The following is a 27,115-nucleotide window of genomic DNA, read 5'->3' on the forward strand; positions in this document are numbered from 1 at the left end:
AGCTGGGGTGGTCCTCCACAGCCACTTTAGAATCATGGCAACATTGCTAACAAATTTCCATGCATTTTTTTTACACATTAAGTGGTAGAAAACTTAACAGGATACTCCCTGTTCAAGTGAAAACTGGTTGCCTTCAACTACTTGTAGCCCAGGTCATCACCAAAGCCCAATGGTTTAAGTGATTTTTCCAGCCTGGAGATGCTCACAGTGCCCAGTGCAGGCTGGTATTCCTGTGTTGGCTTACTTTGCTGAGCACAGAAGTGCTGAGGAAATAGAAGCAGTAACAGTCTAACCTGTCCAGGAGCTTACAGAACCATCAGCATGAGGAATAATACTGCAATACTTCCCAAGATGTATATAAACCACAGCAATTGTTAATATTTCCATGCTTACATCCATTGTTATAATTGGTCAGATATACCTGCATAAGAGAAAAGCCTCAACAAAACAAAAAAAGAGGGTGGTGGGGTGGTGTTTGAATTATTTCCAAAATATTCTTTTATGTAGAAGATATCCCAGAAGCTCTTCTTTCCTAGAAGCAAGATCTTCTTTGAGAAGAACTTCTAAGACCAGCTAAAGCCAAAAACAATCCCAAGACATCTCCAGATTCAAATGCCATGCAACCAAAGCACCAATCCAAATATTAAAATCCATACTTAGGACCAAGCCAATACCTTATCTAACAAATTGATGAAACCAATGAATAGAACCTTCAGTAAACAACACATCAGCTTTTGTGTTTGCATTAAAAAAGTTAACCAGTCATAGTTACCTAACAGAGAAAGACACTGCAGCCTTCAGATAACTCACAGAGGTTCTTGCTGCTGATACAGAGCCTTAGGTGATGGTTACAGGAGCTGTGCTGAACAGGAAAGCAAAAGGTTGTTTTTTTTTTTTTCCCCAAAATTAGAAATATACAATTTCCAAAAATGGGAGCAAAAGACAAAAGGTAATGAAAAATACTGCTGAAGAAATGTTTAATTAAAAAAATCAGGAATTCAACAGTGCCTAAATCTTTATTTTTCATAACCTACATATTTTTTTTCAAATTAGACAGTTTTACATTTTTATGACACAAAAGGAAACTTAAATTACTGATAGTTTACATGTAAGCTTGATTCCAGTCTTAATGGAAGAAGAACAAAAACAAAAACCCTCAAAAAGGCTCCCATATTACACTTCTATTTCGTGAATTGGCAGCTGTTAGGTGTCCTCAGAAATCTTGGATTGTCTGCTGCTATTAGTGTAATAGGTTCCGAAGCACAAACCCCTACCTGGAGCTGAAGGAGATAGAGAGATAGGTGTGCACCATTACAGTCAGCTGTTGCTCCTGATACACTGCCCCTGCTCCAAGGGCCTTGCCAAGCCAAGGGCTCAAGGCTTTGAAGGACAAGGCAGCAACATAAAAAATCTGCCACTGCTCACAGGTTTCTAAGTGACAGTGTCACGGGGTGGGACTGATCTGAAATGACATTCAGTTTTGAAAACAACCTTTTTTTAAAAATTCCTGGAAAAACCTCAGATCCCATTTTGACTTGTTTTCAAAATGAAAAGCATCACCACGCAGCTCTAACAGGGTAAAATGCCAATTTTAATTACTGGATCCCTGAACCTTGAGCTCAGCTACTGCTTTTGGGAGATTTTTAATTTTAAAAGCTATGTTTTAATCCCTCTCTGTATCATAGCAACAGTCTGCATGCAACTTCACAACTCTACTCCAAAAACTCCATTTTGTCACTGAGTGGGGGTGGGGGGAAATAAATCTCAAAGCAAAATACAGTAAGGAGAAGTTGTATTGTATATTACACAGCGATTTGGCGTGTCACTTTTTTTTTTTTTTTTTAAAAAGCTATAAAACCGCATCAGAGGAAGGTTTTAACTTTAGATGCAACAGACTGTTGCTGGGTAAGCAGTAATTACAGTGTATTGACCTATCACAAATGGCAGCAGAATACATTAGAACAGCACAACACATCCCAGTGGTCTCAACAGATCACCTGGGGCACCGGCTGAGCACCAGCACGAGCCGCTCGCAGCCGCTGGAAGGGACCACTCGCCACTGTCTGCAGCTGGTAAAGCCTTTCAATGCAGCAGACAAACAGAATGAGTCACACAGCTGGCCTAAACCATACACAAATCTAGCCACCGCTTTCACTGCCGCTGGGGAAAGGAGAAGGGGCTAAAAATCCAATGACAGAAGGAGCTGAGCAGTTTTGGTGATGGTGTCGGGGTCCTATCTCCTCCCTCAGCATTCACAAAGTGCGCTTTTGAAACGGGAAAAATCAACAGACTCCACGTGCCCTATTTTGACCAATTCTGCAGCATACAACAGGCTGGATTTACAATGCCAACTAGTTACCAATTGATGCTTGTAATAGGAAATTTATCAGGAGTCAACTTCTATAGTTACTTTACAGTTCTATGAACCATGCATTGATACTCTTGAAAGCAGACAAGTACGCTTCAGTGTATATTTTTGCAGCAGTCAAGTTTTTCCCCAATTAGACTTGATTTTTTATTAATGACTTAAAAATTACAGTTTGACTGCTGAAATTCATTATTTACATTGCAGAACACTTTTGAATTGGTTAAATTGTTTGGTTTTAAAGGGACTTTAGGAAAATATTTGAGGGCTTTCAAATAAGACTTTTGTTCCATTTCCCTTTTGCAGTGAAGAGGCAGAGTCAGTTCAACACACCAGAATAAAATAAGAAAAAGAAAAAACAACAAATTAAAGTAATATTCAAACCACAACATTTAGTTTATCTACATCCAGCTCAACAGCAACATTTATAATATCAATAATTTTTATCAGATTTTTTTCTTTAGGGTACCTTTTTATATGTTCTGATTATTTACAACTGTACAAGCAAAGCACACACTTCCAAGTGCACATATTTAATACAGTATTGACTATTTGCATTTACAGGTTTTTCAACAATCTGAAAAAGATCAACTGTTTAAGATCTTTAAGGTATATTACAAAAACTGCGGCTAGTTCCTGTACTACAGTATGTTTACCCAGTAAGACCAGTGACAATAGATACATACTGTAACTGAGTAATTCTGTATGCCATTCATGCTAACCCTCCACGGGGTCAGACCTCATTAACTCTAAACTGTCTTGTACAAAAGTTAAGGCAAAGTCATTTTCAAGTTTAAATAAAATTCAAGTCTTTAAATATTGGATGGAAATAATTCTTTAAAAAAATCAGTTGTTTAAATAAACATTTTTGTGGAATAAACTGTACTGTCATAGTCAGCAGGAATGAGTTTTGTCTGAACTTCCTGCAGTTTAAACACTTAAAGAAAAGCTTTAGGCATTTTAAAACAAAAATAATTTATATTCAACTTTATTAGAAACTTGCTAATTTAGTGCATCCTTGTCCTTCAGAAAGCGCATCACTTCTAAAGTAAATAAGTGTGAGAAACCTCATCCCAGAGGTAAATATCAGGGATCTCTTCCTCCACCACACAAAACAAACACCATTATCTCACGGCTTGAAAAATTGAAATCTGTATGCCAATGCTCGTAGTTACAGGAAGATGTCAACACAAGGCTGACTAAGATATGAACTCTTTCAAAGAGCACTTGGGGCAGAGTTTTAAAAAAAAGTCTACACAGAGCACAGGGGTAACCAGAATATACAGCGCTGACTCAGTTAACTCCCTTACAAGCACAGGGAAGCTAAGGTTATCACAAGAAGGCTACTCTGCTTTCTCCTGATAACATCCACTAACAGGCTTCACCACCATAGAAGCTCACAGACTTGATTCTTTCTATTCACAATGTGCTTTGTATTTGCAAATTATAACATCAGTTTTATTCTGGAGTGAGAAGATGGTTACTTGCTTGCAGTAAGTCAAAAAAGGAAATATTTCAGAAAGACTGCTATATGGTGCCCTGTAGAATTCATTTTATGTGTGCAAAACATCAAAAAAAGATTAAGTTTTTAAAAATGCTAGAAACAGCTACTCATTTAACCTAAAAGTGCAAGTTTGTTTGCTGACACTTAGTACAGCAGCCCAATAAAAAAAAATCTTCAAGGTCACATACTAATTTGTAAAATATATCTACTTTCTTGCACTCTACACACTAGCTGCCGTTATCAGTCTTTTGGACACTAATTTAGATATGTACTTGCAGACCAGTTTATTAAAAATATTGCAGCAGCATGTTTCTGCTTAACAGTTTAGAAAAAACTCACTATACAGAGCTTGCACTCACACAGCCACAGAGAGGCTTAATAAAAAGTTGATTTTTTTTTTAAGACAAATATTTTACACCTTGGAAAAAGAAAAAAAGAAAATCACACTAAGCTTCACCTCCAATTAAGCACCAATCTAAATGTAAGGTTTAGAACAACTATCCAGAAATACCCAGAAAAATAGAATGCTTGTTCAAGAGGGGGAAAAAGTATTTCACAAAAAAAGATCTTGCAGGCATTGTTACATGCCTTGTATCACTGCAAGCTCCTAACCAGCAACTCATTCTCAGGTATCTTAGTGGGAACATGGGTTTAATTTGTGGGAAACAGACCTCTTCTCAAATCCCTCCCAGGTGTTATTTTCACTGAGGAGATTTTGGAGGGGTACTCTGTTCTTTATTTAAGCGTTTGCCAACGGCTGGAGGGGACGATCTGCGTCCTGACTGTCTTCTCTGGTCTTTGGGTTGTCCAGGATGTGACTTTGCAGGAGGAGGTTCTCTGTTTTTCTCTATTGTTTCTGTGGGCTTTTTTTCTTCTTTCCCACATGCTACAGTGTTTGGCTTCTGTTCTTTCTGGGGTTGCAATGTAGGAGGATCCTTAGTTGTTCTCTGGCAGATTTCCGCATAACTAGGTTTTCGCAGTTCCTGGGAAATCAGAAACAAACAGGACAGAGTTAAACAAAGCATCCTAAGGGGAAAAAAAATCTTTTATGAACAAAAAAGGGTGAAGTCCTGTCCCAAAAGACTGATGCACTTAAATATGTAGACGAGGGTTTGAGTATGTAGTTTACAAAAATTGCATAGACAATAAAGCTGAAGAAAAGGTAAAATGTAAAACAGCATGCCAGAAAAATGGGGTACTGGCACAGGGCAAAATACTTCCCCTTCAAACTCTAAACCAGCTGAAACACAATGAATACTTTGGTTTCAATATCAACCTATGTTTTAATACTTCTACCTCAAAGATACTACCAAGAAAAAGATTCAGATAAGGGGGTCTCTTTTGCACTGCTAATTGCATCATTCTATCATGCAAGTAATCATGAAGCCAAACAAGCAAATTTAAAGCTGCTGGACTAATTCTAGGATGCTGGGCTCACATGATTAGGCAACACTGGGTAGCAATAAATATTCTGTTAAATGCAAACTGGATCATTAAGAAAAAGTGAATAATAAGGTCACTTACTATGGCAGCCCCATTGACTTGTACCGATTTACATGCAGTACTCAGAGTGGAAGAAGAAAGTCTTTCTGTACTCTGTGTCTCTCTCTGCTGTTTATCCACAACTTTGGAGTCCCTGTAATCATCCAGCAGGAAGCAAGGCTCATGAAAAATGAAAACTTCAGGATAGATGAATAGTTTAATAATAGCTCTAAAAAGTTTGAGTATGACTGCAAGTAGTTACAGCTATAATTTGCCTAGCACATGATGACTAGAATTACATTAAAAATGCCATCAAAAATAGAAAAAATATATTCCTGTGCAATGTGACACTACCTCTAATTTGTCATGTTCTAATAGCATTTAGTTACTCAGCTATTTGATTTGCAAGTTCCAAATAAAGTGTTACCAAAAACTTTTTTTATGGTATGGACATCAGTACTGCCCACAGGGCCATGGGTTTACTCTCTGTGTTTCAAAGGTATCTAAATACAAGACAGCAAGGTATTCATTAAACTTCCACTCACAGAAACTAAACCACAACACTAAATTTTCTTCTGCTAAATTACTATTATGATTGAATCACTATTATGATATTGTTCAGAAATTAAGCTTTATTGCCTTTACTACAAGTACAACAAAATATTACTTCTTTCATTGATTAAAATTTTAATAGCTATTTACATTGTTCTGCCTGATGAAAGAAAATGCAAATGTGATGCAGAGCAGACTAATTATACCCATGTAATTAAGTGCTTACTCAGTAGGCTGGGGAGGTGAAGGAGACCTTTCAAAGGTCCTGGGCAATGTAGAAGAAACTGGTAACGGCTCTCGAGGAATTCCTGATGGAATAGTGTTTGTACTTGCATCCACATTAATGTTCTGAAGGAGGAAAAAAGGCACAGAAAGACAATCAAAATATCCAATTAATATGGTCTGCCTGAAAATTAGCACAACCAGGGAACACTTCCCAGTTTGATTTATACTGGTAAATTGACTATAGGAAGGTACAGAAGGATACAACACAGATATTGTAACGAACCTGTTATTTTTTCCTTTACATTTATTTAGAAACACAGATAACACACTGGGGCTATTTCCAAAGAAGTTAGAAGCTTAAGTCCATTTGGGACATATCTGAATGACAAAATCACTTTGAATCATTAATCAATCATCACCTTGTCAACTAGACCACGGCACTAAGTGCCACATCTGGTCATTTCTTGAACACTTCCTAGGGTGGTGACTCCATCACTTCTCTGGGCAGCATTTTCCAACACTTAACTTGCCTTACAGTAAAAAAAAAATTTTCCTGACTTTCAACCTACATCTCCCCTGGCACAGCTTGAGGCCATTTCCTCTTGTCCTGTCACTGGTTGCCTGGGAGAAGAGACCAACCCCCACCTGGCTACAGCCTCTGTGCAGGCAGCTGTAAGGAGTGATAAGGTCTCTCCTGAGCTCCTTTCCTTCAGGTTACATAACCCCAGTTCCCTCAGCTGTTCCTCATAACTTGTGCTCCAGACCCTTCACCAGCTTTGCTGCTCTTCTCTGGACACACTCCAGCACCTCAATGTCCTTCTTGTATTGGGGGGGCCCAAAACTGAACACAGGATTCCAGGTGCAGCCTCACCAGTGCCCAGGACAGGGGGACAATCAGTGCCCTGGTCCTGCTGGCCACACTATTGCTGACCCAAGCCAGGATGTCACTGGCCTTCCTGGGCACACCTGGCTCATGTTCAGCTGCTGTCAACCAGCACCCCCAGGTCCTTTCTCCAGGGCCATTTTCCAGCCACTCTGTCCCCAGCCTGTAGCACTGCCTGGGGTTGTTGTGACCCCAATGCAGGACCCAGGACTTGGCCTTGTTGAACCTCACACAATTAGCCTCAGCACATCAATCCAGCCTGTCCAGACCTCTTGCAGACCCTTCCCCTCCTGCCTCCAGCACATCAGCACTCCTGCCCAACTTAGTGCTGTCTGTGAACTTACTGAGGGTGCCCTCAATCCCCCTGTCCAAATGACTGATGAGGTTATTAAATCAAACTGGTCCCAACACCAAGCCCTGGGGAACGCCACTACTGACTGGACTTCTTTCCACCTGTAAATTCTGCACCTGCTGGTGACAAAGCAGGCTTTGCACCTGTAGACATAACCACAGGCAGCCTATGAAGACAAAAGTCTCCTAGTGCTGAGCACTAAGAACTGTATTCTTCAAAGCTCTAATTCTGTATCATCCCAATATAATGATTTGCTACCAAGCAAAGGCTTTTTCCATAGCCCTCAAAAGATTCTGCCAGTGCCAAGTGATACTGTACTTCCAGATAAATGTCAAATAGGTTCAAGATGCATACATTAATTTAAATGGTCACAAAATAAGAAAAGACTACTTTGTATTCTGAAAAACATATATCTCACATTTATAATAATTTTGTTTGTTTTAAAGGGTGCTATGCTCTTTGTATTGCTTCTGACCTGTCTCAAAAATTCCAAACCTCAAAGAGATTCTCGCATGCAGAAGGGGAAGCAATGGGAGAACACAAGCTCAGAAGGAATAAAATAACCCTCTCCTTTTCCCTCAGTCAAGTCACCACTCAAAAGGGCATAACCCTAAGACTCCTATGGTTGCTGTTATAAAAGAAAATGGGATTTGATGGCACTGTTTTAAAATCAGGCAGCATAGATTACTGCAGTAGATCTAAGCCTAGTTTGATTCAATGTAAGACTGCAAAAGGTGAATGTTTAGAAACAACAGACCTCCAGTCCCCCTCAGCTCCCATACACTGGACTCACCCTTCTATAAGAAACAAGGGAAGCACTGTGTAACTCTCCTTCAGTGCTTTGTAACACCACATCAAGTGACATGAAAAAACACTGAGATCAAGGTGAAAAGCAGTCTGTATACATTGGCAAGACTGATGTTAGCTCAAATAGCTCTGTAGCAGAACACAATTGCTCTTTGGAGCCAGCTGCTGTTATCTTAATCTTTACTTAAATGCCAACAAGGAAAGGCAGCATAATCCCTTTTTTCCCACACAATGGTACAGAATAACTCCTGTATGCTGGAAAATGAAACTGGTAAATTGAAGGATGCTTTTTAATGTGATAGTTCACTGCAAGTATCATAAAGCCTAAGTGCCAAACTGATATGAAGACTGCCTCTACAGGAGAGAAGTCTAAGTTCTTTACCATAAGCACAAAGCAAGTACTAGATCTGTAATGGGGGAACAAAGGGTTTTCAGCTGCAGCAATAAAAACTTGTCCTGGAATTCTATTTAAAATCTAAAGTACAATAGTCAAAAACCACTTCATAAGTAACAGAGGTAAAACACTTCATAACTAATAGATCTTAGCCAAGAAAAGCCTACCATCTGTAGTACTGGCTGACAGTAAGTTAAACACTGTTTTTACCATGGCTCTGAACTGCACATTCCTACTAAATGCAATCCTGGAACACAGCAGCCCCTCCTACCACTTGCAGGAGACAGAGTAGATGGGCTCTCTGTACAGTCACTGCCTTGGGTGCAGACTGTCCTGCTGCCTCCCCCTTTCTTCACCAACCCCTGACACATGGGCACCAAAGAAAACATTCTAAACCCAGCTTATTGCAGGAGAAGACACCAGAGACTGTGGTTGTTCACCACTTCACCACGTAGCTTTGCACTGCTAATCCAGGGCTTCACTTCTTCAGCTGTGGTACAGCTAGAAAAACACAAGTTACATTTCAGCTATCAAAAAAAGCCAATACAGACTTTCATAGCCCAGAGAATTCCACACTGCAGAGGGTTATTTGAGTTTTCCTGGAGAAGAACATACTGTCACTCACAGATGGCATGGTAGAGACAGTTCTAAGAATGAAATCTATGAAAAACTACTGAACATTAATTTTCAACTGCATCTCTACTACATCTATACAGCAGTGGTTGCCAAGTTATTCTGGTGTTTTTTTGTCTTTCTGAGCAATTTGACAAGACAACACTGGGATCCAGCTGGTTTTGGTAGCAGTTCTTGTTCCAGCTATGATGCCTAGTGTACTGAGATTATGTAGGCAGCTTCTTTATTTTGGTGCTTAGAAGTTTGTCACTTTAAAGTGTTTTATATAAAACTCAGAAGTCTTACTTTCAAGCAGGAGGGAAAATCTATCACATATTTTTCACCTGAGTCTATCAAAAAGCCTGAGGCAGTTATGTACAGCAAAGAGCATATTTTCTAATCTCTGCTATTAACATCTACTTATTAAGCTGGTACCCATATCCCACACCATTTCAAAGAGAATACCCAACAAATTCTAAGATATAACTGAAGAAGGCAGCAGCACATCAATTGACAGCTCTTTTTAAAGAACATTTCTTACAACCCATGTAAACCCACAAGTTTTTCCATGCATAGATCACCAAATCAGAAAACAAGAGGTATGCAAGAGGTATGTTTTCCCAACCAAAATGAACATCCACTACTCACTCTTTCTTTTGACGTTCCTATTACCACACTGGACAGTCTGTTTTCAAACAGGTCTTCAGTCTTTAAATTGCCAGCAGCCCCAGGTAATGGAGGAAAGCTAGACAGACCCAATTCAAAGCTGGGAGATGGAGGTTTTGGGGGTGGTGGAGACTGTGTTTGGCCTCTCTGGAATAGAAATACCAGGTTGGGGTTACTGCACTAGATGACAGAAAAGATATGCAGCTCTAAACTGTATTTTCACTTGATTTGTATCAGCAAACCCCTGGAGAAGGTCCCCCCATCTCATCCCTCAAAAAACCCATAGAGTACCGAGGAATGGATGCTTTCATTTTCCACTGTTGCCCTTAAAATATTTAATTATTATTTAAATATCATGGTATATGCATCAGCTTTAGGGACACTGACAAAATAAGAAGTTTTCTCACTGACTCTTCATTGAGGACAGACACAGTGACACAGAAAGGAAAACAGACTGGTTTATGTACCATGATATGGTGAAAATATAATGCCCATTTATGTACAGTTACTAACATCCTAAATAAAAAGACAGTAGTCAACAAGAATCTTATTTTCAGATATATGAAGGAAGGGTAAGACAGCATGCCTTGTATGTAGTACAGACAATAACAATTTACATCTAATTAGTATTAATCTGTATTGTCACTGTGTAAAAATAGAATTGTAAGAGTCAAAACTATTTCTGAAACAGACACTTATAACTAATTCTAAGAAGAAAACCAATGTCTCAAGCAAAATAGCCACCTGTGTGTTAAATGCAACTTTTTTGCACTATAGAGAGCAGTTCAGGAGTTAAAAGTACCATGGTTTAAGATCACTTGTGAGAAATGCTGGTAAGGATTTGCAAGTTATTTTATATTTACACAGTAAAAATAAAACTCCTTTGTAATATGCTGTAACTGAAGTTACAAATTAACTTCACCTACATCATGTAAACAAAGAAGTTTTTCTTCAAAGAACTGTTTCTTGACTGTGCTGTGGCCTGTGCTAAGATGATCTTTGCTGCAAAATATCAAATGCAAACCAAACTTTAAAACAGTTTGAAAAGGAAAACACAAGTATATAGTCAAGATGGTGTGAATGTGAGAACAAGGCTTCTGAACAAAAAGAACAACAGATATAAGACTACATTTGAGGTCTTTTCACAAACTATATGTAATGTCCAAAGAACTGTGTGTCAAGAGGGAAGTAGGGAAAGAAAAAATACAGAAGCAAGAACAATTGCAACTCCAATCACTGCTCCTGACCCAGCATTATTCCTTGGAAGAATGCTACAGCAATGGAGACTGCAAATGTCCAAAACTGAAGTCAGATGACCTGTCAAAGGTCAGGGAGAGAGACTACACTAATACAGCTCAAACTGCAAGAGGAACAATTCAAATTTTTAGAAGTCATTCTTCAAATCACACACTCTTCTTAAAGGGGACTGAAGTTCTGTAATAGCAAATGCTTTTATGTTACATTTTAAGTTACAAAGTTGAATCCTAAAACCCTCAAAATATTAAGAGTGGCATTAACATCTAAAATTAGCAGGATAAGGGAGGACTTCAACAAGTTTTAAGCTAACTGCATAAAATTTCTCAAGCTAACCTCCTGTAGATTCAGTACTTGGCTTATGTCTACAGCCTCATAAAAAATCTGATCAAAAAGTTTCATGCTCTTTTTCATGCAAATGTGCATACAACTCTATACTTTTTCCTTTATAAAGAAAAATCTTCTAAAGAATTCATTACTCCATTCAAATATACTGGTTTTAGTGGTGTCCTGTGCACACTATCTAATTGCTACAGCATTACACAAGAAATAGGATACTGGATTCAATTATTTCCACAGTCTAAAGGCAAAATTTTCATTTCTTGGTTCCAAGTACACTTCCTTACAGTCCTGGGTGTGCAGCAGCTCTCACCTCTGCTCATGGTGCAGCACTGGACACTACAGAATAAAGTTTCTTGGCCCAGAACAGACTGGAAGGAACCTGGCTGCACAGACTACAATTAGAGCCTGGTGCTGACAGAAGGGAACTGTGGGTCTCCAAAGAACTCACATCTACCAGTTGGTAATCCTTTCACTTCAGTCACTCACACCTAACCCGTACCACTTCCTTGTTCTTTTAAATATAGAAAAAAGTTAATAGGAAAACTTCACTCTAAAAATTCAAGCAGCTTTGAAAGGGCAAAAGGAAGAAGTACTGGGAATCCTACAGGCAATCTGGTCTCACTGCCTCTGGGAAGTTTGATGAGAACTAAAAGCACTCAAAAGGGAGGAATCACTTGCTAAACTTTCCTGCTCCTTTGTCCTAGTTCACTCAGGCCAATCAACAGCAGGAGCCACAAACACACACATGCAGTGATTCCAGACCTTTAGGGAAGTGTTATGGCTGATGCAGTAGTGTTACTTTACAACTGTACATGAATAAGGAAATAACCTGGTTCAACTTCATGAATATGCCACATGTGGCAAAAATAAATCGCAAAGAAACGACTGGTTTTATCACACCAAACCTTAAATCCTATAAAAACATGTTTTTTTCTCTTCTACACTTAGTGCAGCCTTTTCATGTATCAAGTCTACTTTAGTATTAACCTTGAATTTAAGTTTCCCAAAACCCCAGTATTTTAATAGTATTAGCATACCCTTACCTGGTGGCACCTGAAGAGGCATTTAAGAAAATGAACTGATCACTTCATAACAAATATTTTTGCTACACATTATGCCACAAGGATCTATATAATGTTTTTCACTGTCACTGATTGATAATGAACTATCAAGTGTTTTCAACTTCAGCTGTTTAGCCATTCCTGAATGTGAACACTGGCATGTTGACAAAAACTGAGATGGAAATTTTTTGCTACTCTAAAAGTAATTTTAACTTTTTCCTGACTTCTGCATTAATGGAAAATCAGCTCTGATACCCAAATGCAGTAAACTCATGTGACTAATGAGCTGTTGTCTTTAATCAACTGTAATATACAACTGCTTCTGCAGTAACTTATGTCCCCTGCTAGCCCATGAAATATCCACACTCTTGCCTTGTTACCCTGCTTTTATTAGAGACAAATAAGATCATGAACACTCACTGTAAACTTGTCCTCCCTTTTCTTTCGGTAGCCATATGAGTTTTTCCTAAGGGAAAGAATGCAGATATGAGAACCTTACCTATAAATGGTTGGAAAGCAGTTAATGAAAACAGGAAAAATTAATTCAAATTGCTATTTCATCCATCTTCATTCTGCACAGCTTACATTATTAAGAAATGTTTTAGGGAAAAATTCCTAGCAAGCTCTCCTTAAAATAAAGGGATACATCTTATGCGAATCAAGGTAAGAATAAACTGGTTACAATTAATTGCTGTGTTAAAAACATCTCAGTAGAGATACATATAAGGATTAGACAAAATGTTACAGTATATAAATAAGGGGGTCAAAAATTTTTGTATACCAATGTAACTTCTGAAATACAGCTAACTGTTTCCAATCCAGGTAAGGCTCCTTCAAAACATTTTTAGCACTTCGCCCCCAGCCCTGCTTCAGGTAAAGCCTCTCCAAGCAGTACAGTAAAATTTGCAGTGCATTCTAATTCAGTTTCAATATATTTTCTAAGTTAATTTGACTTTCATTATTCTAAAGGTATTCAATACTGAAACATCAAAATAATATCATTTTAAGTACTGACTGTTCCTGCACATTTTTAGTCTATAGTTAGAGCAATCTTGTTTCCCGAGTTCTTAATCATGCTTTCATCCATTAGTTATAACACAATTTGGTAAATTAGATTTAGAAAAGTATTACAACCCTTGCACAAAATACCCATTTAATTTTGCAATGATACAAGTCTGAAATAGGATCATCTGCAAAACACTTATCTTCCAATTCAGTAAGTCACTCAAAATGTGATTTACTTGGAATCATAAATACAGCCATTATCAAAGCTGCAGAATACTTTTATGAAGCACTTATTAGAACTGTATTTATAAATATGCCAGTTTTCAGCTCCCCAGGTAGTTGGTTCTGGGTTTTATTAGGTTGCTTTTAAAACATAACAATAGTTTCCTTAGTTGCCTGTAGCAGTTTTTCCTCCCTCCATACCAATCCATCATCTTTGCTGTTGTGTATGCCCAGTTTGGTCAAAATTCTGATCCTTCAACTGAAAAAGTGAAGAATGAGCACTGCTAACACACATTCAGGTGTACAATATGCAATGCTGAACAATGGAATTGGGCAGAACTCCTTGAATAATGTCAAACAAATAATATAAGAAAACTTTCTTGCACCAGATGAAGAAACGATAGAAGATCTTATAGATCTAAACAGTTCATCAGTTGCTAATAATGATTTTCATCTGGTAGGAAAGCATGCAAGTCTGCTTTGCCTTTGTTCTGTGAAGTACTTTGCAAGATTTTAGGTTTGAGGAGAGTCTGAGTTTAAAGCAGCATCGAGAGCAGTAACAATACCACATCTGCACTAAACAGAGCAGTTCAGAAGCAGCAGCACCTGGCTGTTCAGAGGACAACCATGAAGCACACTCACCTCCCCCTCCCTAATCCAGGGGACGAGTCAAGGCTGGTCTGTTCCATCCTCCCAGTCCCCACTTCCCTCTTGGTGTAGCTGGTGGTGGCACTCTGCACCCGTGTCCTGCTTTGGCCCGGCTGCCGCGTCTGTGGACTCCTGACGCCATTGATTAAACGATCAGCAGAAAAGTTGAATATTGTAGGACTGTCTAGAAGCCCAGGTCCCCTTTCTGCACTGGGTATTGTATGGCGTATATGTGACTTGCTAGGATTCCTATAAATTCAAAAGTCATTTCAACATACGCGCACTAGCAGAGACCTTCTGAGGCCTAAGCCTGTTCACAGAATTCAGAAGCAAGATCTTCACTCCTTTATCACTTACTTATAAGAATGATCAACATTCATTGTAACAGGTCATGTGAATTATCAAAATTAACCTTTTCCCTGTCTGCTTTCAACTAGAGCTTTACTGTATGAATAATCCTGTTGATGACATGTCATCACCCAGAATATTTCAGCTGAATACCCTAAATCACAGAACAGATAATTTCTCAGCTTTCAGACTGTCCATTTACATTTCCAAACACTGCATCCATTAACATCAGAAGCACCATCTGCCCTTTGGCCTCACCTCTGGCACCAGGTTCAGTTTCACAAGTATTCTCAAGTGAGCTGGTGTTACTAAAATAAGCAGATGAAAACCCCATGTGCCAGATAATACAACAGTATTGTTAAAAGATAGATGAACTTGCCTGTTCCTGGGAGGATACTGTCTGAGTGTTGTCAGTGGAGAAGCAGCAGGCTTGAAGGTTGGAGATGTGAACCCATTGATAAATCCAGTATTTGGAAATGGTGTTACCTAAAAAAAGGTATTGCATGCTCATCATTATAAACAAACGGAGTATTACTTTTCTTAACCCCATATTTTATGTGATTCTGTGCAGGACAGTACTCAAAAGATTGTCTCAAACAGCAATAGAGCATCTGTCTAGTGCCTTGTAGCTCACTTACAAAATTTCTGGAAAAACTCCAAGCTTCTGTTTTTTGAGAAGTCAGCCACTACACATATTCAACTTATGACAGTTCAAGAGAACTGAAAAACATCAAGCCAAAATTCTTGGTTGTAAGTTAAACAGCTCTCCTCCTATTTCACACCATACTACACATGGCTTTGGAGTACCAAGATACTCCTTTGTCAGAGTCTCTAATCTACATGGCCTGTAACTGTTTCTCTTACAATTGTACATGAATTCCTCCCTTAAAAAACCCCAATAACTTCCTTTTAGTTCCTCATTCTACTTCCATGTGACATCTAAATAAAACCTAGAGAATAAGTGGATGTTAAGTAGAATTCTGATGCTTTTCAGATCTTACCACCTTATTCTACATGTGAAACACCGTCTTCTTGTCTGAAGAAACAAGATTTTCTGGGGTGGGTGCATACTAACGCCTTGTACATGCCTCAAAACCTGAAGCATGTTCACAGTCATTTCCCCAACCTCACTAGCACACTTTTATATTTTTTATTTAAACGTGGGAGTTTAATTTAAGGAACATTACTGTTAGCACCATCAAATGCTTGCTTGTATTTTTCCCCTGAAAAAAACTACAATGCAGAACAAAAAGACTCTTTCTACATTCTATTAAGCTTTGAGAAACAGCTATGATTAAGACCATTTGCTATAAAGGTACATTTAAACTTGAAAACAGTTTCTTGTGCAAGTTAAATCATTAATCAATAGAAAACAAAATTTAACACCAAAGCTGTCATATCAAACTACTGCTAGCCTAACCTAGCATGCATGACAGCAAATGCTCCCTCAGGCTTCACAAAAAGGCCATTAAAGAAGGCCTGTAACAAAGCTCCTTGAGGAACAAAGTTTCATCAAAATATGCTTTGAAGTGTTTCTGGTTTAAGAGTTACAACATGAGTCCTGAAAAATTCCATCAAAGCTAGTAAGCAACCACTGAACCTGAAAAAATGAGAAGACACTGAACTTATTATCAGGGACCCTAGCAATATTCAACTCTTCTTTCTTTATAATGATGTGTGATCCTTTTGGATGAAAAAAAATTTTTCCCCATTTTCCAATTATACCAAAAGCATTCACAGAAGTCAACTGGTTCAAATACACTTGCTTTTCAGTTTCTTTTTTTTTTTAATTCCCAAACAGGAAAAACTAGATCTTTTCTCAAATATGATTTAAACACATGATGAAGAATGAGGTAGTTTTAGAATCCTGAGGACATGTGTTGGCATCTTCAAGTTTCAGAACTAAAATGGTATTGCCCACATGACTGGGGTATTCAATCTCAAATTAGAGATGAGAGAGAAAAGAGTTTATGTTGAAGCAGAATAGAGAAACTTTGCTGTATTTTCACACAAGTCTCTACATGCAAACTGCAACCCTGTCTCATGAAAATTATTGCTGTGTCATGGTTCCTCAGGGTCCCTGTTCTCCTCAAGTGATTCCTATTCAAATATAGCTCTTCCTACAAAAGAATCAAGAAACATCACGTTACAGTCATGTACATAAAATGCAGCTAACCAATGACAATACACTGCAGAACAGTGAAAAGCAAAGCACAGACAGTTGATTTCCTGTTTTGACTAAGAAAAGTTGGAGATCTTTAATGCTAGCAAACTCATCAAGTCTTCCCCAAAAGATAGGACTAACTTTCTTGGATACAGAAGGTTACAGGATAACATAAGTAGATACACAGTATGATGTGCTTGAACCTGTGGTTTATTAATCTTTGTCTTCTGTGTTATTCCCATCCAGCTCATTCAGTATCCCAGAGCAAGACTGTGCAACAGCCTTAGTTTATCTACAGGCAGATTCAAATTCATTGCTGCTTAACAAGACAGCTTTTTCCTGGAACAGTGCTCACTGTGTTACCTTGTCTCCTCCACATTCTTCATCCCCCCCAGAACACCTCCCCCTGCAAGGCCTCTGGTTCCCTTCCCTGTGTGTGAAGTGTTTAGCACACCAACTTTTTAATTAGCTGTGGTTCAGTTCAGAGGATGTTTGCTCAAGTTTATTCAAGGACACTTTAATCCTCTGCCAAAAAAAACATCTAAAGAACTTCTAATTTTGAGCATTGTTCCCCTCATTTCTTTGAGCCACAAGTAAAGGAGGCATCTCCAGAGGGGAGAAAGAGGCTCCAGATAGGAAACCTGAGCCTCCCAGTCATTACAGGAAACTCCACGTGTTTGTAGGGTAACAAAGGCGAACTAAAAGGGGCCAAGGTAATTCTGATGAGTGTCACAAAGCAGAAGACAGAAGCAGCATTGCAGGATACAGTAGATATCTCATTAGAGTATTTAAGGATTTATTGCTACCATCCTAGCTTCAAGCCTTACCAACAGCCCTTTAAGAAAATAATTTAAAAAGCAATTTAAAAGTGATTTTTGTAATTAGCAAAAGCAATTTCACTTTTCATTGCCAAAAGAGATGTTACCATTGCACAGAAAATATTCTGCTTTAAGAACACGCCAAACAGGGCAATTCAGCATGTTAACCTACAATCTAATTTCCTGTAAGAAGAACTTGGTATCTTGACAAGTCTTTACTAAGGAACTGCCTCAAAATCTAAAAGGTTTAAGAAGAGAATCACACTCCAGTCTGAGATCAGACACAATTTTCAAATTATTAATCCATCTTGTACACCATGGCAAGGATTCTGAAGGACTGTTTTTCAAGAAGAACCAGAATCTTAAACTCCCCTCTTCAGGATAAGTATGTTTCCTACACTTCAATAAGAAAATAGTATCAGCTTTGAAAAGAACACAACTATTCCAGAATCAAGAGACTTACCAATGAAGGGTCAAGGTAGCTGTGTGTGGCTGACCAGGTCTGTGGGCCAATCAAGCTGTACAGTGGGAAGTGCTGCTGGGGACTGTATACTGGAGGGATGTAAAAGGATGTTGTGTAGCGCTGCTGCGTGTAGAGGTTCATATCCAGAGGTCTATATCCATTCTTTGGCAAAAATGTGTTTATAGCTATTGCCTTTGCTTTTATCCTTGCCTGCAAAGGAGATTAGATTATTTATTACAGCAGTCTTTCAAATTATATCAGGATGGTTCAAATTAGCAGCTCTCAAACTTTTACTGGACACTTATCAGGAACTGCAGGGACAGCAGGAATGCTCCCCTGCTGCCTGATGCTGGGCTGGATATACCACTGCCACAAATGAGGAAGAGGAGAGCTGAAGTCGTATGTGCTACATTTCTAGACCCACCTCCAGATGAAATGGCTGCTGAGATTGGACTACTTAACTTTACATTAGAAATCACAGTGAGCACCACAAAACCCAGGACATACACACACACCCCACCCCTAACATCATAAACCTCTATTTACCTTAATTGGTTTTCCTTGGAAAGTCTTCACTTCTTCTCTAAGGTATCTGTAAGCCTTTATAAACAAGAAATTGTTAGATTTGTCAAATGTAATTTAAATAAAGGAAACTTAAGTTTTGACAGGCTAGGCCTAACAATAATTCTTGGAGTGTCTGCTAATGTTACAGTATAGCAAAATCTCATACATCACCTGCACTTAGCAACATTTAACTTATCATTAAGTGCTTCAGTAGCATTAAAACAAGATTCTAATGGTTATGATTATAGGATTTCAATGCGTCACCCAAAAAAGTCAACACAGTACAAAAAATATCATAGCTTTAGCCAGGAAGTCAAGATATGTGAATAAGATAAAAAAACCTCTTAAGTGTTATGTTTAATAGTTACTGAAAATTGGACACAACCTAAGGGGAAGCATTACTGTTTTTACAGCGTGGGGTATGTTTTTCTTTACGTTGTTACAGATTTGTAATACAGTTTCCAACCTGTCAATTCATCCTCCTGTCATCCTTATTTACTTTTGCATTCTAATAAGCTTCAAAAAACAGCATTACCTGCTGTGCATCAGCTTCTGATTCAAATGTGATGAACCAATTGTCATTATAGGCAAATTCACAGTTGATGAACTTCGGCAAATTGTCTCCTTTGAAAAGTGCTTCAACCTCCTGGGGAAAGTGGTTTGATAAGGAGGTGGTGAGGTGAGGGGGGATGGATGGAGAGAAGAAAAGACATCAATGTAAAATGCAAAACTCTGACACACTGAGAAAGAAGGACAGAAAGCACTGCTGGGCTTACAAAACATAACAGAGTAGTTCAGAACACCTGCAGCAGTGTCAGCTCTCTCCAGTCTCCCCCTGGAAGGAATTAAAACTAGCACTGTCTAAGGCCATACTGCAAGAGGTTTAGCTGGGAGCTATTTAGGCCAGACTTAAACTTGGTATCAAGTGCAGAAAGATGTCTATTTCTCCCCTGTCCCCAAAACCATGGAGCCACATGAAAACCTGTGCATATGGCATGGGACAGGAAAATCCTGTCTTTTCAGCAGAAACCTGCAAGTAAGCTTTAACTCAAATGTTTACAGATCGATGTATTTGAAACAGGGCTGATGTTACCTCAAACATGACTGGCTAGTTTCTACAGAAAAAACAGACCCTGGATTTTTTATTTGTTTTAATTCATTTGCATACTTTTTAAAGTATGTTTTGTCACAGATCTGAGGTGAGCAGCATCAAAAGGCAACACAACTTGGGAGGCCTTACAGCCTTTGCTGCTTTAATAAAGCCTGACTCTGCTGTGCTAGAAAACATAGGCTATTAAATCTGGTTAGTTAAGTCCAGATTTTTCCAGCACAACAAATTTAAACAAAATGTATAAAGCATTTCACTGGAGACCAATACTTCTGAAAATAAAGACTCCTCAGAACATTGTTGTCAAATATTTAAGAGTGAACATCCAGTGCTAATATATCCAACCTGATGAACTCATGACAGAAAAAAAAAATCTACAATACTAAAACTTAGGCAGTCTTTGTAAGGCTACATTTAATTTGGAAAGCTAGAAGTAGCCATTATTTTAAAGCTGTGTACATAGCGCATTTCCAACTTCTTCCCTTCAATTCCTTTTAGCATTTTGTTTCGTGTTCCTGTTTACTAAGGCCACTTAGCTTTTTGTTACCAGTTTCTACACTGCAGTACTTCTGATTTTTGTATGATGGTTATTAAGAGGAGCAACTCTTTCAGAATCTTTAGTCTTCCTTATAAAATTAAATAGAAGAGAAATTAAAATATATACCATCATCAAGAACCTGCACCTTCTCCTTTTTGAAAACTCAAGATGGTTTAATTACAACACCATATTTTTTTTCCTAATATTTCCATCAGTCATAGTCCCTGATTCACTGGAGTGGCATTAAGTATCTTTCAAATAATGAAGTTCTCCTGTCATTCCACAAGCCAGGGGAGATCCTTAGTGACTTATTGACACCTCTCACCTCAACATTATAGAAATGTTTACAAAGCTTTAACTACTTTACTTGAGCAAGCTTCAAGGAGCAACAGTGGCATTTTCTAGTCTAAGACTTATCTTCTTTCATCTTTGTCTATTTATCCAAGGATCTCAGCACCAAGTGCATATAAGTAGGACAAAGCCCAAGAAATAGATGTATCTCCACCAAAGACAGCACTATCAGTCTCTCAGTCCTCTGCAGAACTACAGGTTCTACCACAGCCTTGCTATAAGCAACATGCATCTACCAAAAATATTTATCCAAACAAAAACAGTAAGTTTAAGAAGTGCTGTTAGAAACTAACAGTGTAGTAGAAAAAAATGTGATGTGCATTGAACTTCCAAGTCCTAAGGGAAAAGTGTTCTTTACTGAACAAGGGAACACTTACTTCAATGGGAGTAGATTCAGGTACTTCACGTAAAATCACAATACAGCGATTCTGATTTGGCCGAACTTTTTCCCCCTTTTCATCCACTTGAACTAAAGGCAACGCTAAGAGAGAAAAGACAAGAATGCATTTCAGCTGTCAAAAAAGCTAGGAGCTTTGCACTCCAAAAGATGCTGTGAACATAGACATACAATGCAGAGCCTCCAATATTTTCGAATTAAGAAACAAGCAGACAATGTTTCTGTTCATCATTTACATGCCTGAAGAATCCTTTCTAGTTTTTTACAAAACTTGTAGCTCTGGCCAAGTACACTCTGAGCTGAGATTTTCCATTTATAACTGCATCTCTGCACACCCTGGCAACACCCTTGTAGCTCTCACCAGGCATTCATTCACTTTTCCATCTCTGGTATGCCTCTCTCTTGTTTTGAGCAGACTCAGAAGCACAGAGTTAAGCCAAGGGGGTCTCTTGATCCACCTACTTCCCTTACCTTTACAGGGGATGAAATGTTTTTGTGCTTCCAGGAAAGAACTCCCAGCACTAGTATAGTTACTCCCTTTATCTTCCATGGAAGCTTCCCACAGAATTCTTCCCAGCTGTGCTCTGAGCAAGCTGAAGTTTGCTCTTGCAAAATACAAAACCTTAGAAATGCTCAGTGTGCTCAGCACGACCCCAAACACCACAGTTCTATGACTGGTGCAGCCAAGGCTCCCCCTGACTGAGACATACAGAGCAGGTTTTCTCAGTTTCTGAGCAGTGAATCCAGCAGAGCCTCATTGCTGGCTGGCACATCTAACACCTGTATGGGGACACAGTCCTCTGCCTGTTCCAGAAACTTGATGGATGGCAGGAGCTGCTTTATTGCTCTTCCCACAAATATTTAAGCCACTGAAACTGACTGCAAGAACCAGGTTTGGCTGACCCAAAGCTCACTTGAGTGACACAAATATTGCTCTGTTGCCCTTATTGTCCTGGTTCAGGTCAGCAGCAGATGCCAGCTGTAAGATTTCCCTTGGAAACACCCCCCAGGGTCTTGGCCCACAGGTACTCCACAGAGCTTCCATGACTGATGCAGCTGATTTCTATCCATTCAAGGTTCTCCTTAAGAGAGTGAGACTCCTCCATCCCTTTTTCCCTGCCTGTCTTTACAGAACAATCTAAAGATATCCATCATGATCCCCCAATCATGTGAGTTATCCTACCACATCCCACAATTTAAACTCATAAATTCTTATGTGCATAGATCATTATTCAATAGCTGGAATACAGAGTAGCTTTAATAAAACTACAGTCCTATAACTGATGATCTAAGCTGCTTGGGCTACTTAATGCTGTACAGAAAAATAATGGCATTTTACTGCAATACAGTAAGAGAGATGAAAAATTCAGATTAATAGTTCTACACCAATAACTAAAATGCTTTCTAGCACTGAGGAACTTTTACTTACATCTCAGCACTTCAACAATCAAATCCATATCAGTACTGAGTTTCTTGACATGATCAAGATTTGCTACTGTCATTATTGGCACATACTGATCACTGTCCATCTGTGATATAAGGTACATGTCACTGGCAAGATTTTCTCTGTTGGGAGGAAAAAAAAAAGAGAAATGTCATAGATTAACTTTGTCCAATAAACGCAAGACAAAAATTCATCACATAGTAGAAGACAGATTCCTTCAGCATTTTTGCTAATTAATGAAAATCACTGGCTTAAAGCTTGCTAAATAGCTTAAATTACTCAGTTTTAATTATGACCAGTAAAGATCACAAAAATTCACCTGATCTGTAATTGCTTGTAACTACTCTCATTTCAAACCCATATATTTGCCAGTTTATGCATTAGGCACAGAGCTTTCAGGTAAGCTTTAAGAGGTACATCAACACAACACTCTGAAATTTGTGTGTTACTTTTTCCAAATTCTCATCCTTTCCACTCAGTTTTAAGTAACAACTAAGAAATGTATTAACATACATCCCAAGCTGTTAGTCATCCTCCAGTTTGGTCCATTTAGGTAAATACCTACCTAGATAAACAGAATTCCAGTGTCTTTTTCAGTAATTCTCGTAAATCTTCCTGACCTTCTGGCTGCAACTGTTCGTTTCCACCTAATAATTAAAATACTTCAAATTAAAAAGTAGCTCTGCTATATTACACAATATCTATTTTAAACAAGCCATCATGTCTATTACTGACTACCTAGCTAGTAATGATTTTTCAAATTCAATAGATGTTCATTACGTATTAGTTACCAACTCCTGAAATTGCATGGCAACTTTTTATTTAAGAGAGAAAAGAGAAACCATGTCTGACTTTACTTGTTAACCTCTGTTCTCCAAAGACATAAAAATCTGAAGCACTTTTAGAACAGCTACAAGCATATCTCAAAGTAAACAATGTCAATTTCTAGCTGATGAAATTTCCAGCTGATGAAACCCTGACTAACGCAATGCAAGGAACAATGCAATGGAGGCATTCCATACTTCTGGTCTCACTCTAAATTACCAACACTTTAATTCAGAGAAGGTTTTCAAAAATATAGTTATGGAATATCAGCAGATATCCAATCTACTAACAACAAATATGCAATCAATTTACAATCTTTTGGTTAAGAAGGCAAAATTAATTTCTTTTTTATATATGTAAGTTTAAAAATTATCACATGGAAAACATGAACTTCATGTTCCTTAAGTTTAGACACAATACACCAATGTCAGTAGAGAGTACTCATTGAGTCAGTGGGAGAAATGTTTCAAGAGCAGAAGTTTTGTGTGGCTTTTAGAGATTTGTAGAACATTTAGTAGGACATTATTCATGTTAATATGTATGTGTGCAAATGGAAATTGGCTTTTTAGAAGCATTTCCCTACTATCCTCTATACCCTTCCCTTCACTAACTTTCATCCTTTTATTCAGCTCTCCTTAGCCTTTCTTCTTCCTAAAGCAACTTCTAATCTTCTCCCACCATGCTGTCCTCCCATGTTCTACTCTGATGAAGAGAACACCAACACTTGAGAAATACATGTATCACGTTCTAACCGTATTTCTTTTTATATGCATTTTTAAAAATAATGACTAAAAAATGAAAGATCAAATTTCAGACTTGGGACCATGTGTCACTATTCATCAAATGGAACAGACCCAACCTGCTGCTCAGCTCTTTACAACACCATCAAACTCGTGTTAAAAGTTAACTCTTTTGGGCACATAAAGGACACACTGACAAGTTCCAGCAATAATCTGAAGGATGCCGTTCCCTTCTAGAGTGTGAGGCACCATTAATACAATTTTCTATCTGCCAGCTAGTTACTATTTAATATTCCCAAATATTACCCTTAAGTACAAGAGTCAATGAGAACTTTCAGTTTTCAAATATAAGCAAAGATGATACCACAATGATGTCTGATTTTCTGATTTCAGTTGCCTTGATTTGCAGCTATTATGACTGCTGTACTGGGAATTTTAAATACTAAATCAGCTAAGCATAATGAACAGACCTGTTGTGAATCTCAAGAAACACCCAGCACATTTTCCTCTACTTCCCATCCCTCATCTCAGTTCAAGTAGTAATCCTACATGCATCCTGCAGACCTTCTGTCCCATTCAATGAAATATAAGCATGGTGAATCTCTATGCTAGTTTCCAGAAACTTCTTAAAACATACCATCTGGTATAGACTACAGCTTCTTAACAGTTGCACCGAAGAGAAATTCTGGAAATTGATTAATCAAGAATGTGAAGAAGTTAATACTAAAATGTTGCTTCTATTTCAAGTACAAAACGGGTCTTTCCTCACTTTAACATTACTACTTGAGACACAAACCGTATGTCAACCTCACCTCAGGACCTGACCCAACTAGACATGCATTTGTTTGATTCTGGGCAGAACTTTTAAAGATTTAAACCGGGAGGAGACTGGTCTCTAAACATGTCCAAGTTTGACTGTATAACAGACAGGAATTCCTAGGGTCTGTTTAAAGAATGCATACATTGAACGAGAAAACCGGTATAGCTCGTGGGACTTTTTTTGTTTTTCAGATGCTCACTGTTTAACTCAAAACACAAGTTCAGTTTGTTTTTAAGCTAGGTCCAAGCACACCCCAGGTTTCTCTCACCTGTCTGGGTGGTTTCGTGCATAGACTCATACTCGGAATGATCGAGAGCCAAAGGGTTCATGTCCGCCTGCTCCGAGCCTGGCACGGCCGCGCTCGGCTCCGGCAGCTCCGTCAGCACCGCGCTCTGATGCTGCTTGTCACCATCGCCATTGGCATCCAGTCCTGCAGCACACACCACCAACACACTCAGGAGTGCTCCTTCCAATCACACTAATGCCAGTAACTATGGCATTTAAACAACAGTTAAAACTACATCTGAAATAAAAGTGTTTACATACATGCTTTACGTTTTTTACCAGAAAATTAGAATTGAGACAGTTCTGCACCGAATTTTAACTTCTGCTTGAGCAACAGCCAGAAGCTCTTGTTCATACCTTCTTTACAGGAATCTGGAGGCTGGTCAGGTATTTCTTCCCACGTTTTGCTCACGCTACCATCAGTGGCACCACTTGCTTCCAAGTGTAACATATGATTTCCCCACACCTTGGCATTGGGGTTTAACTCAGAAACCTTGGTTGACTCCTGCAAAAAGAAATGGATTATGCATTTCAGGGATGCACAGCAGGCATCTGGTGCACAGATACATTCAGTTTCAAACAACAGTATCAGACAAACAACTCAATATTTTACTCATGTTTTTTCACACCTGAATATATTAACTGAGTTCCCATAATCATTTCAGGTACACAACTGAACTGTGGTGCATAGTATTCATTTCCCTGATTAAAACCACCAAAAAAGGTTATCCAAGCAGAGCAAATGACAACAAACATTTCATTCTTTGCCTTTGACAGACTAACTCAGCCTGTACTTGACCTAGACTTCAGACAGTTCTCTAATATACATGTCTTCTTGATGTTGATTATATTGCTAATCATATGTTACGCTTTTATCTGCAGATCAGTCTAACAGATGTTAGATCTGTATCTATTGTATCTGCAAAATAATACTTAAAAATATATCAAGAAAATACAAAAGTACAGGGATTTCTCTGAAATTATATAAACATGTAACAGTTTTAATGAAACATGGAAAATTGAAAGCAATAAGATGTGCGTGACAACCTCTCTTAGTACATTTAGAGGAGGAACAGAGCATTAGGACAAAAAGAATAAACAACCATATCCAATTAAATCATGTCAAGATAATCTCTTTTAACCTGGATTGGAAATGGACACATTTAATGATTACATATGGTTATATACAACCATCATATAAATGGTCACATTTGTGCTTAAGAGAGATGGCTCTCTGCAGTGCAAACATCTACTACAATACTTTAGAGTAACATGAGACTTGTTTTGCTTATGTTTGAGCAAAACGCATTGAATTATTCCACACAAAATATATGTTGAGTGTTTTAATGTAATTACACTGGGAAAGAATATTGCTCATGATAAGACACACTAAAAAAGCTTATTAAAAATTTGCTTTCTAAATTTACAGATGCTAGGAACATTACAGTGTTTCAAGGCAGGCACTCCAAAACCCCACAAAGCTTTAAATCTTCTTAAACACACACATTCAAATACTTATTATCACAGTGCATAGAGAATATATCCAGAAAATAACTTTAAAAATTTTCCTTAAATACATCTCCTGAATGACAGAGAAAACTTACAAGAAGTGGAAGTATTTGACATAACTATTTGCATAGTAAGATTCAAAGATGACAGCAAGATCCATCAGTTTCCATTTTTAATATAAGAAGTTCCCCCAGGAGAGAGCAAACAGCCTTGAGCACAATCCACTGCCCACACTGCAAGTGCTGGGCAAGGTCAGAGCAGCTGTTCCAACAGAGCCAGCGAGGGGAACAACTTCAGGGAAGCTCAGCAGGGAAGGCAAAGGAGCAGCAGCTGCTCCAGGTTGACTCTGCAGAGTGGGTAAGGCTGG

At 38.4% G+C, this 27,115-nt stretch overlaps 1 protein-coding gene across 2 annotated transcripts in view; it reads right to left on the reverse strand.

The window, feature by feature from the left end:
* Nucleotides 1-997: 997 nt before the first annotated feature.
* The window catches only part of LARP4B (La ribonucleoprotein 4B), a 55,657-nt gene continuing 29,539 nt past the window's right edge, over nucleotides 998-27,115 (reverse strand). The window contains exons 3-17 of one of the 2 annotated variants that reach the window (XM_058808855.1): nucleotides 25,597-25,744; nucleotides 25,223-25,384; nucleotides 23,135-23,216; nucleotides 22,555-22,691; nucleotides 21,106-21,209; nucleotides 19,267-19,377; nucleotides 18,714-18,767; nucleotides 18,168-18,377; nucleotides 15,102-15,208; nucleotides 14,369-14,506; nucleotides 12,920-12,965; nucleotides 9,825-9,989; nucleotides 6,130-6,251; nucleotides 5,394-5,505; nucleotides 998-4,852 (exon numbers count right to left, since the gene is read on the reverse strand). In XM_058808855.1, the coding sequence (XP_058664838.1) occupies nucleotides 4,571-4,852; nucleotides 5,394-5,505; nucleotides 6,130-6,251; nucleotides 9,825-9,989; nucleotides 12,920-12,965; nucleotides 14,369-14,506; nucleotides 15,102-15,208; nucleotides 18,168-18,377; nucleotides 18,714-18,767; nucleotides 19,267-19,377; nucleotides 21,106-21,209; nucleotides 22,555-22,691; nucleotides 23,135-23,216; nucleotides 25,223-25,384; nucleotides 25,597-25,744 (1,980 nt within the window). In that variant the 3' untranslated portion in view covers nucleotides 998-4,570. Of the gene's footprint in view, nucleotides 4,853-5,393; nucleotides 5,506-6,129; nucleotides 6,252-9,824; nucleotides 9,990-12,919; nucleotides 12,966-14,368; nucleotides 14,624-15,101; nucleotides 15,209-18,167; nucleotides 18,378-18,713; nucleotides 18,768-19,266; nucleotides 19,378-21,105; nucleotides 21,210-22,554; nucleotides 22,692-23,134; nucleotides 23,217-25,222; nucleotides 25,385-25,596; nucleotides 25,745-27,115 lie in introns of both variants that reach the window. The other variant, XM_058808847.1, reaches the window with a different exon arrangement.

The sequence above is a fragment of the Ammospiza caudacuta genome, chromosome 1 (assembly GCF_027887145.1).
Source record: "Ammospiza caudacuta isolate bAmmCau1 chromosome 1, bAmmCau1.pri, whole genome shotgun sequence".
Lineage (NCBI taxonomy): Eukaryota > Metazoa > Chordata > Aves > Passeriformes > Passerellidae > Ammospiza > Ammospiza caudacuta.